Consider the following 11,070-nt stretch of genomic DNA (forward strand, 5'->3'; position numbering starts at 1 on the left):
TCAAAAACTAGTTTTCATAACTTGAAGAGTTAATTTCTTTATAATATGCTGAATTTTAAGAGGCACATAACTATATTTTAGCAGTTCATTGTGGCCACCTGTTAAAAACTGACTGAATAAACAAAAGTGTTGGTTCTCTCCCACGTTATTAAACTTGGACGTGTTTATAAAATGTAACAAAACATTAGGTTACTGATTAGAAATAAATAAATTGAACAGAATAAAATATATGAAACACTAATAATCCTCACAAAAGCCCTCACCATCAACTGAGGTTTTGGCGTCATGTCTTTTTATATCGTGTTACGTTTTTTTTATGTCATCACATCTCGCCTCCTGAGCGCATCCGTGAGTTTTGGTTGAGAAGTTGACCCTGCTCCGCCAGGCAGCCCGGCTGAATGGGAGCCATTTAGCTGGCAACTTAACGAGCTTGTTGAGTGTTTATAGTTAAAAACAGAACCACATGAAGAGCATTTTTGCTTCCTTGTTATGATCAAACAGTGCAAAAATAATCCCACCCTGGACTCCATTTGGACTGTTTCATGTTGCGTCCGCCTTGACCATCTAGCTCCGCTTTAGAATGACCGGCAGTGCCCTCTGCTGGATGGCGGCCATATTACAACACTGAAATAAGGTCCATCTAAGCCAGGGGTGTCAAACTTATTTCCTTATTGAGCCACTTTGGCATCATAAAGTCATTAAAAGGGCCTGTCGCGTCTTTATAGATGACACTTTTGATTTCATAATTTCATTCCAGTTCACAAAAGAATATGAAAAATGTACATTAATATAAAAGTATCACCCTTAGGCCCAGTTTCTACAATTTATCTGCAACAAAATAGTTGATTTTGCTGTGAGTTACACTTTAAACTCTCATAATTCTGCATCACTTTGTCTCTTTTTGGACATTTCTGGGGTGTTTTAATGTGTTGTGGGAAAACTGACATCTAGTGGCAGGATGCTGTTACTACACAGTTAAAAAAAATCAACATTCGCTACAGGAGGCACAGTTTTAACCCTTTTATACACTTTAAAAGGATATATGCCTCTACTTTAGGACATTATGTCCCTTTTTGGCTCTTGAGGGCCAGATAAATTGCCTTGACGGGCCGCATTTGGCCCGTGGGCCTTGAGTTTGACACGTCTGATCTAAGCGGACGTCATCAGTTAATCAGATGGAACAAACTTCATCCCAAATTAAGCTTTAATCAACAATTATTGGTTTGCGTCCCCAATGAGAACGATTTAGGGTGGGAAACAAATGAGGGTAGTGGCTGCATGTGTGAGTGGTTCAGGTAATGAATGAGCAGGGATGCTGCTGATTGTCAACCCGATGCAACACAGACATGTGTTCCTAAAGCAGACGTGGATGTTCAGTCAGTCCAGAGTCCAGACCAGGATGATGCTGAGGTCCAGTCACCAGATACAGATGGAAACTGGTGCTGGAGAAGGTTGCATGTTGGCCAAGATTTCGGGTTTTGCTGTTTATTCTGCTCAGTCTGTTGTTGTTGATGTATATCTGCAACTTTCTCTGCTTTGTTTAGCGTTTGCAGCGAGGCTGTGGCGTACTTCCTGGCTCTGACCTCAGAAAGCCACAGAGAGGCCTGGACCAACCTGCTGCTGCTGTTCCTCACCAAGGTGCTGAAGATCAGCGATGACAGGGTAAGAAACCAACACAACCCCTGAGTTTTTCCTAAAGACTATCAGTTAGTTCACTAATAACGTATTTAGAAGACCAACAAGCACAGGCAGGCTCTTAAAAAGGTTATTAACACTTTTATTTAATATTTTGTCAAGTTACAGCCACAAACTTGAGTGTTTTTTGTGGTGGTTTAACATGAAAGATCAACATAAAGGAGTGGTTCACTTAAAAGTGGAAGAAATGGATTAATGGTTTCAACACTTTGACAAAGAGGAATCTGTAAAGAGCTTAGTGTGTTTATGTGATGTGCTGATGTACCTGGATCTAGGTCTGAATCGAGGCCATTCTAACGCACAGGTTTGCCTCGATCTAAATCATCTCATCGTAGCTCTGCCCCAGTCTCCAAGCATCGCAGATTTTCTTCCAGCGATGCCTCATATTTAGTTCCAGTCATCTTTCAGCCGACTCGCTCCATCTTTGAAGAAAATAATCCCCGCAGGATGATGCAGCCACCAACGTGTGTCAACATGGGGATAGTGGTTTTAGGGTCAAAGTCAGTTTTCTCCCTCATAATGTTTTACATATTGGCCAAAAGTTACATGTTAGTGTTTTTTTCTGCCCGGTGCTCTTTCTTTAAGGTTGATGTTTGATCTGCGTGGCTTATAGGAAACTTTAAACAGCACTTTACAGTCTTGTTCAATAAATTAGAACATCATTAGAACAAACAAATTTTCCCCAGTCCTGCCACTTGTCTCTGCTGCGTCAATGTTTTTTACCCAGTGTCTGTAATAAAGCAAACTTGTACACTGTGTTTATCAACAGAATTTTGAAGAGTTTTATATGTTTTATTGCTTTTTCTATTTGTATTGTGGCACTGGAATCTTCTTATTGTTGCTTTTTAGGTAGACTATTTTAACATCTGTCCAGTGCCAGCAGATGAAAAATAGCCTTTTGGCTAATTCTGGTGCATTTGCAGCTTTCCCATTCAAATAAGTAAAGAAATATACCAACTAAAGATTAATTACACACAGACAGATGTTAATTATGATGGTTTTCAGCTTAGTTTAAGATTAAAATACCAATGAAAGCATTTTAAAAACAGCAATATGGGCTAAATGAAAAGCAGGTTTTTATTTGCAGACGCTGCTTTCACTCTGACAAACGAGCCTCATCTGGACACATGTTCTAATTTATTGAATATGACGGCAGCTCTGACGTCTGTGGCTGTAAATGTGAACGAGTGTGAGAAGTTTCAGAGGGAATAAATGCTTCAGCATGGCACCGTAACGGACTAATGAAAATGTCGACCTCCGTTTCTGACAGTTCAAGGCTCACGCGTCCAGATACTACCCCCTGCTGTGTGAGATCATGCAGTTTGACCTGATCCCTGAGCTGCGCGCCGTGCTGAGGAGGTTCTACCTGCGCATCGGCCTCGTCTTCAACATCGCACAGCTGCCTGAGTCGGAACCCGAGCGGAGGCGCGCAGAGCCGGAGACGGACACGGAGGTGGGGGAGGAGGCCGGGGAGGAGGCCCAGTGATGCCGCGCCACAAACACAGAAACCAACCAACCCACCGCACACTCCTGCGGTCGTGCTGCGCCTCCTCAGGGCCCCTTCCTTCTGTTGTACGCCGAACACTCACACCTGATTGGTCCGAGGCTGAAAAGCTAACCCGGCACCCTTAACCTTCACAGATGGCGTCCTCGGGATCGTCGTTGAGGCGATAATCTCCCGCGCCAGGCGCAGCGCCGGCGGGTAAAACTACTGATCAACAACTGACATGCATCCGTATCTCTGATCTGAATCTCAACACGCGTGCTTCTTACTGTATGTTTAAAAGAAATGACGGATGAATGATTTCATCCACATGCAAATATTCAGCACCTGTGAAACGTGACATTTATCTCTCACAACATGGCTGACGATGATCCCTGCACTGCAGACGGCTAACATTAGCATTGGTTAGTCTCCTGGATGATACTAGATGTACAGATCTGCCGCTGTGTAAAATAATCTTATAATAACACTAGATCTTGTTTATTTTTCTCCTGGATTTTTTTTTTTTTTTTTTTTTTTGCTGCACTTTTGATCTTGTTTGTTTTTTTGTTTGAATGCACTGGAGATTTTACTTTTGTGATAATTTATTTGACTGCACCTCCTCCTCCAGATTGTCCAAACACGGTATGATTTGTAATTAAACATGACTGTGGAAACTGAAGGGTTAAATTATTTCCATTTTATATGTTCTTAAGTTTTTAACAAAAGATAACCGGGCTTCTGGAGCTGGAAGACAAGGAAGCAAACTGATGCTAGCTGCTTTATGAAGTCACTATCCTACTTTCTGTTTTCACGTGAGATTAGTTATCGCTCTACTGTACAAAATCAAAAAACTTGATAATATATTTGTTTTGTTTTTTTTTCTGTTTGTTTTAGTTTTGGGAAGGATATATGTATAGAGAAAATGACAAATGTTAGCCGTGCTTTAAGTGTAAATTGGATGCATTCCTGCTCATGGATGTAGAAAACTTAAATGTATATGAAACAGCAATGTAAAGTTTTCTATGTTGCTAAAGGATTATGTACAACTTTCTGTACGATACATCATCTGGCATTCTAATCAGGTTCTAGGTCAATAAAGTTTTTGAACTTGGTTGATTTGAAATTAACAATCGGTGAGTTTTAACTCTTTATCGCATCAATAATCAGTCAGGATAAACGCACTAATCAGATTTACTCTAAACGTTTATTTCAATGCATGAATGAAAATAATTCTGTTTGCATATACAGAAGCTTTAGGGTTAAATTATCCTGCAGAACCAAAGAGAATGCATGCTGAACAAACTGTAAGTGGATGTTTCTAGAGGGTTTCTTTAAAAAAAAAAAAAAAAGCCTCCATGAATCTCATCTTCAGCTTTTAAAACATAAAGCTTTCAAGCCCCACTTGGTGTGAATGCACCGTGGAGTCCGGCTCATGGGGAGCTGGATGACGGGACGTTTTTGTGACGCAGCCAACCTCCATCCACATGGGGAGTATTTTTCTTCCCCCAACATTCAACCCGGGTTTGCTGCCAGGGCTGTGAGGAAGACAAGGAAGACGAGGAGTCGAAGAGACGGAGCCTCCCGCTGTATCGCCAGAGTACGTGCGCTTGTCCATCACTTGTGCTGCACAATGAAAGGTTAAATGTTCAGATTAAAGGATTTTGCTAATTCAATCATAAAATGAAAAATGTATTTTCTTCAATTTAAGAAAAAAATTCAAAAAAAACAGTGATTTTTAGTGCCTGGCCCTGTGCTATCGCCAGCCTGCAGCTGCCGTGGCCAGCAGGCTCCCTGTTTTGGCCCCAGCTGCTGAGCTGCTGCCTGCCAGTTTATCTGGCGGGGAAGCAACACTGATGGTGTAACTACCACTGGTGTCTTGGAAAATAAAAACATAAACACATATTTTTTTTAATTAAAACCGTTGAAGCTCTTACCTCTTTTTAATTTTTCATTTCTAGTGGAACAGTGACTCAGCCTCCTAGTAGAGTTTGTAAAAGCTATCGCTAATCACTGCATCCCTGAGATGCAGTTTGTCCTTATAGCTATTACCCAGACTTCTCTTTAACTACTTTAAGACGCAGTAGTGGTTCCACACCAAATTTAGCAGGGAGGGGCTGCCAGTCGGCCCCACCGTGGATGCATCTGCAGCAGCGAAGCCTTCACCATCATGAAGATTCATGGAGGAAGAGAGAAAAGCATCCCATGCCTGAGCAGTCGGGAAGATGTTTAGGTGTCGGCAGACTGCATGTAGTGCTGCTGCGTTGGCAAAAAAGTGTAACCGTTGAAGTTGGCACAAGTAGAACATTGCCGTTTGTTTTGGCAACTAAAAGCTTCAGAGTCTTCAGATTTGGCAAACGTTGCTTATTCACTTAGACGTTTACGAATACCAGCTGAAATACAAACAAAGCCAAGTTACTGTTTGTTCGTCTCCAGCTGTGCTTTTTTAAAAGCGTTATTTTTTCACTGTGTTTTGCCAAACTACTCGCCTGTGTGCTTTTTGTCAGTGCGCATCTGTAGGTGAAATGAAAGATGCACCAGTGAAGAGCATCTTTTTACAGACACATTTTACAGCTTTGAGTGACTGCGTCTGAAAACCACCCAAAGCTATTTTCTTTCTTGCCCTTCATTCATAGATTGCGCTGCTAAACTGTTGGGTCTCATACAGGAAGCACGCGCTAAGCTAAAGGGGCTCATCAACCTGAATTGGCTCTGGAAGGCCTCGTGCTTGCATAATAACCACAATCAAGGCAATTGTAAGTGGCAACATGGATATTTAGTTGCCACTTATTTTAGTGCACTAACGGCAGTAAATAGAAAAGTAGAGGCTCAGAGTTGCTCCTCTTGAAAGTACCTCTGTATATAAGCTGGTTCCATGGGGTGTTTCTGTTCAGCAATGCAAGGATTCATGGTTAACACTTCAGCAGATTCTTGGTTGGGAGATGTGAAGGCATCAGGATCTGGATCATCTCCTGTAAGTTAGAAAAATAGATTTATTTTAGATTTGGAGAGAAAAAAAAAACTTGCCATGCATGGTTTGCAGGACTGGAGCAACAGAAGGTAGCAGCAGAAACAGCCTCTCATAAGCTGCTATAGCAAAAATGTTATTGTATTTTAACAGTGTTAGGAAGGACTGAACTTCCAGCATCTTTCGTACTTTAATACTTGTTCAGGTGAGCGTGGCGAGTTTCCTTCGTCTGGCCCAGCTCAAGCTCCAGCTCTCTCTGTTCCCTCCTCAGAAAGTTACGCAGGGCTGACAGCTCTCTGATCACTTCCTGTTGACCTGCTGAGGAAAGAAAGAAGGGGAGGATGAGGATTCAGAACGTGGAAGTAAAAAGAGCAGACGTGCAAAACGTTCAGACCCTTGCGCTGTTTTACATGTTGCCGTATTACCTCAAGAACCCTGAATGTGTTTTAATGAGACCTTGAGTCATAAACCAACACAAAGCGGCATGCCTGCGGACGGCAAATTTCAAGGTTTGCCGAAAATTATCAATTGCATTTAGGTGTGGACTTTGACTAGGCCATTCTAACATGACTATTATTTGAGCTAAACCTACTGAATGTTAAGTTTTGTCCTGCAGAGGGTCAAACCTCCACCCCAGTCTCAGGTCTTTGGCTTCCTCTAAAGCCGTACAGTGTACGCCCGGCTTTAGGTTTTCCTCCAGGATTGCTCTGTGTTCAGCTCCTTCCATCTTCCCATCTTCAATGGCCGGCTGCCACAACATGATGCTGCCTATGCACTGCAAAAACGGATCTAAAAAGAGGTAAAATGTTCTTAAAGTTAGTGTATTTGTCCTTGATTTGAGAAGGTAAATAAGACTATCTGCCAATGCAATGAGTATGTTGACCCCTAAAATAAGATAATTAGACATCCTGCACTTGAAATAAGATGATTGAGATGAATTGTTCTTATTTTAAGTGCAAAAATCTTATTCCACTGGCAGATCATCTTATTTAACTGCTCAAATCAAGGACAAATACTCTAACTTTAAGAACATTTTACTTCTTTTTAGATCCGTTTTTGCAGTGTGGGTTTTACTGTGGGGATGGTGTCTTTGGGGTGATTTGCTGCCAGCCATACGTTTTTACATATAAGCCAAAAACCTAAGTCAGGTTTGTGGAGTTCTCCTGTCAACCGAACACCTGACCTGTAGTTCTCTGCAGCTCCTCCACAGTCACCATGTCTCCTTTGGGTGTAAACTACATCTGCTTTATGCTCTCCTATGACCGCCATGTCTAGGTAGGGTTGCGGTTTTGCCATATTTTACATACGGTACTCAGATGCTATGAACAGTGCTAATCCTTTAAGTTATCTGTAAAATATTTTGACAACGCACCCTTTGCCGTCCACTCCCCCAGTTTTGCACTATTCATGTTGGTCCATCACAAAACCTCAATAACAACCCTTCAAAGTTTGTGAATATAATGTGTCAAAATGTGAAAAAGTTCTGTGGCTATAAATGATTTTCTAAGGAACTAAAAATGATGTTTATATCTGACTCACCAGGTATCGGAGGCTTCCTCTCCGGGACTGGTTGGGGCTTTGGGGAAGATCCAGTGCACTCCTAGCAGAAATATGTGTGTGCTTTCATTATTGTTGTTTTATTTTAAAGCCCATGTACAGCAAATGTGACAATAGTCTAGTGCCTTAATAAGTGACTCACAGTCCCTGATTCAAGTGGAATGGCAACTGAGGAAGGCCTTGATGGTTTATTTAAATGCTTGCTCTGACAGGTCGGAATAGGAGGAGACGGCGATCGCTGTGAAAAAAAAACAAACAAAAAAAATGGTCCAGCCTTGACAAATCTGTTTAATAAAACCTGAACTCCTCTGAGGGTTTGTTGTACCTCCTTTTGACGGGCACTCTGAGGTGCAACCTGTTTTTTCTGCGTCTTGCTGAAAACCTCTTGGGTCTCGCGGGTTTCGCCTTGATTTCTCGGTTTCCATTTATTCTGCAGAGAGAAGGAAAAGTGAGCCGACAGCTAACGCAAAGTGAGAAGGAAGTCGCTGGGATGCTGTGGGGACGCCTCACCCTGACGTTTTTTTCTCTCCTCTGCTCTTCCTCGTATTCCTGCTGTATGCGGGCCCGCTCCATGGCCAGCCTCTTCTCCTCCTCCTCCTCGGTGAGCCTTACACGCTCTCGCTCCTCCGCCTGCTTTCTCCTGTGCTCCTCCATCTGTTTGAACACAGTGACAAGCTGCTAAGAGGAGACCCGAAACGGTACTTTTTAAAACGACACCAAAATAAGGTCGCAAAGCATGCCCCGCTTTGTTTAATGAGGTAAGCAGCTGTAATCTACCTGTTGCTTGAGTTCCTCCTTGTACCTGTTCTGCTGCACAGGCGACTGACGACTCGGCTCTGCAAAGTTAGACAAGAAGCAAGAAAGTGACAAACTGCAGAAACGCAAAAAGGTGGACAGAACCGATATGCAGAGACCTTGCTGAGAAACTGGCGCCTCGGCTCCCTGAGACGTCATTCTGTTGTTATTGATCCTGTGCATGTGATACAGGTTGCCTGAAAGCAGAGACAGAACGTTTAGTCTGTTTGTTGTTATTGTTTCAAGTTTTCAAAGTATTTTTCAGCTTCTGCTAACCAATCAAAATGAAGGGAAATCATCTAAATCCTGGCGCAGGATAAAATGCAGAGCAGAAATACAACAAAGCACATAAAATAGTCTCCCTATCCTCTGCAGCATGCAGGGGGAATCGACTCCTGCCCTAGCTGCACGTGTGTTTAGCTCATAGAAAACGTATTTAAGGCTCAGCTAAGCACAAGTTCACCACCGCCCCTCTTCTAATGCTACCCTGGGCAACTGCCCAAATAGCTCATTTCTAAATCTGCCCTGAATGTCAGTTTGTAAATAGTTCTGATTTGCAAAGAACTAAAAATTTGCATAGTTCTGATATATATATATATATATATATATATATATATATATATATATATATATATATATATATATATATATATATATATATATATATATATATAAATGGAACTGAAGGTTTCCCCAAATGAGTGGATAGCTGGAGCTCGCCATTCTTATGAAGCTGACCAGGGGGTAGGGATGTATTTCCAATTGAAGGAAAGAAATAGAGGTGATGCATTAATCCTAAAATGAGATGTCCTCTGTTTCCCTATTCTAATCATGCTATTCGTAATACGATTTCCACCTCAGCTTTCACTTGAATGAGACCGTTGCACCCAGTGAGGAGATTCAATCGAAAGATCGAAATCATTTTGGGATCAAAAGACCAGTAAGAGAGGAATGTTTCAGGAAGAATACGTCCTCTAAAAGGTTTTGATTTACAGAGATGAAGGTTTCTTTCTAAAGCTTTAATAGTGGCTGACAAATGTTAGAGGACTGATTGAGTCTAAATAAACACAAAGCTTCAACTTCGAGCCAACTTACTAACAAGGTTTCCATGTTTGTCTTTAATTGGGGCTCCTCCTCCGCCTTTCCCCCAGGGGTCATACACCACCAGCTCAGCCTCCAGCCGGGCAGCATCTCGCCTCTTCTCCTCGTTCTCCTTTCTTGTGCACTCTTCTTTTTCTGTAACCTGAACAAAGAAAGCCCCAACGTCGTGGCCAAGTCACCGGCGTTTTTCTTTCCTTTGTCATACAGCAATTATTATTTACCTGCTGCCTCAGAGCTTCCCTGTAGCTCTGGGTGCTCTGCCTCCTTTGCCAGGAACTGTCAGCATGAAGCGCCTCAACATCTAAGGGAGAACCGCTAGAAGCAGGACAAAAAAAAAATGTAATCGTTTAATTTTTAAGGTAAAGATCTGTCATGCAACACATTATTTAAAAAAAACCTGGGACCTTTTATAGCAGAATAAATATGAATATCAATTGGTGATATGGTGCCACTGATGTGAACACTTACTTAATGGCTCTGATAGTGGCCGGCCTTGGAGGGGGAGTCTCCTCCTGCCGGGCCCCTCCGATAGTCCTGTCTATAGAGATCATGTAAAAAAACATGAATTTAATAAAATAAGATGGCGAAAGGAAATAAGAAAGTGAAAAATATGAATCACTGTATTTCTAAACAGCACCTGCTAGATAAGATCAGAACCAGCTGTTATTACTGCATGTATGAAACGTAAACAGAGCTAAAACATGGCTTCCTGCAGTGTTCTGCAAAACTTTTAACACCACCTGATCTTTCTCCTGTTTTTCATTCTACAACCACAAACTTCAGTGTATTTTGTTTAATGTGATAGAATGACACAAATTAGTGCATAACAGGGAAGTAGAAGGAAACGGATACAAAGTTTTGAAACATTTTTTTTTTTTTAAATCTGTAAAGTATGCAGTTGTGATCACGCCCAGGTGTCAGACTTTATAACCACTGCTGCTCCCAACACACTTGAAAAGTGTTTACATCCCTGTTGTTTTTACGGTTTTTATACTTTTTTATGTAAATAGTATGTTTTTTTTTAAATACATATGCACAGTTTGTAAAAAAATAAAAGTTTTAATGATCCTACTCACATTTCTTTAAATCCTAAGTATGCTACTTTTAATAACTGTCCAGTATTTTATTCTTAGTTATTACAGTTGCCCTTACTGTGCAGAATTTTATTTCTCTTTCTTTCTTTTCATGTTATTTTCTGTCGTGTGAATCTGCGTGGTTCCAGAAGTGAACACCTTATGTAAAGGCGCTCATAGAGGGTCAGGCTTCCATTTCTGTGTTATTTTGCTGCTGGTCCACCTGGATTTCCCCTCTGTGGGACAATAAATGATGTTTCCATCCTATTCCATAAAGACCAAGGAACACAACGGAGAAGCCAGGGATGAATGTGAGGAGCCATAATCTGAGACGTATGGTGTTCATCCACGTTTACGCTAAAAACCTTTCTGACCCTGGGAAGAATGTGCATGCCACA

At 41.6% G+C, this 11,070-nt stretch overlaps 2 protein-coding genes across 5 annotated transcripts in view; one reads left to right on the top strand and one right to left on the bottom strand.

Annotated features, from left to right (window-relative positions):
• Window positions 1-4,308, top strand: part of arfgef1 (ADP-ribosylation factor guanine nucleotide-exchange factor 1 (brefeldin A-inhibited)) — an 87,936-nt gene extending 83,628 nt beyond the window's left edge. For 3 of the 4 annotated variants that reach the window (XM_036125324.1, XM_036125326.1, XM_036125327.1), the window contains 2 exons: window positions 1,545-1,662; window positions 2,966-4,308. In XM_036125324.1, the coding sequence (XP_035981217.1) occupies window positions 1,545-1,662; window positions 2,966-3,181 (334 nt within the window). In that variant the 3' untranslated portion in view covers window positions 3,182-4,308. The remainder of the gene's footprint in view (window positions 1-1,544; window positions 1,663-2,965) is intronic. The other variant, XM_036125325.1, reaches the window with a different exon arrangement.
• Window positions 4,309-4,366: 58 nt separating this feature from the next.
• Window positions 4,367-10,165, bottom strand: LOC118556849 (centrosome and spindle pole-associated protein 1-like). The gene is made up of 12 exons (XM_036125328.1): window positions 10,068-10,165; window positions 9,821-9,914; window positions 9,594-9,741; window positions 8,618-8,695; window positions 8,481-8,539; window positions 8,214-8,357; window positions 8,029-8,133; window positions 7,846-7,941; window positions 7,686-7,746; window positions 6,336-6,464; window positions 6,033-6,150; window positions 4,367-4,804 (listed from the first exon to the last, which is right to left on the bottom strand). Exons 1-10 carry the CDS (start codon window positions 10,160-10,162, stop codon window positions 6,337-6,339), a joined length of 1,008 nt encoding a protein of 335 aa, XP_035981221.1. The 5' UTR covers window positions 10,163-10,165; the 3' UTR covers window positions 4,367-4,804; window positions 6,033-6,150; window position 6,336.
• Window positions 10,166-11,070: the final 905 nt, after the last annotated feature.

The sequence above is a fragment of the Fundulus heteroclitus genome, chromosome 21, assembly GCF_011125445.2.
Source record: "Fundulus heteroclitus isolate FHET01 chromosome 21, MU-UCD_Fhet_4.1, whole genome shotgun sequence".
NCBI classification, from domain to species: domain Eukaryota; kingdom Metazoa; phylum Chordata; class Actinopteri; order Cyprinodontiformes; family Fundulidae; genus Fundulus; species Fundulus heteroclitus.

Excerpts from the sequence above, each read along its gene's own strand:
- LOC118556849 (XM_036125328.1), bottom strand. The coding sequence starts at position 10,162 with ATGTTTTTTTACATGATCTCTATAGACAGGACTATCGGAGGGGCCCGG. Across the intron at positions 8,696-9,593 it reads CAAACATGGAAACCTTGTTA|GCAACCTGTATCACATGCAC; the intron begins GTAAGTTGGCTC and ends CTCTGCTTTCAG. Across the intron at positions 8,540-8,617 it reads GGCGCCAGTTTCTCAGCAAG|AGCCGAGTCGTCAGTCGCCT; the intron begins GTCTCTGCATAT and ends CTAACTTTGCAG.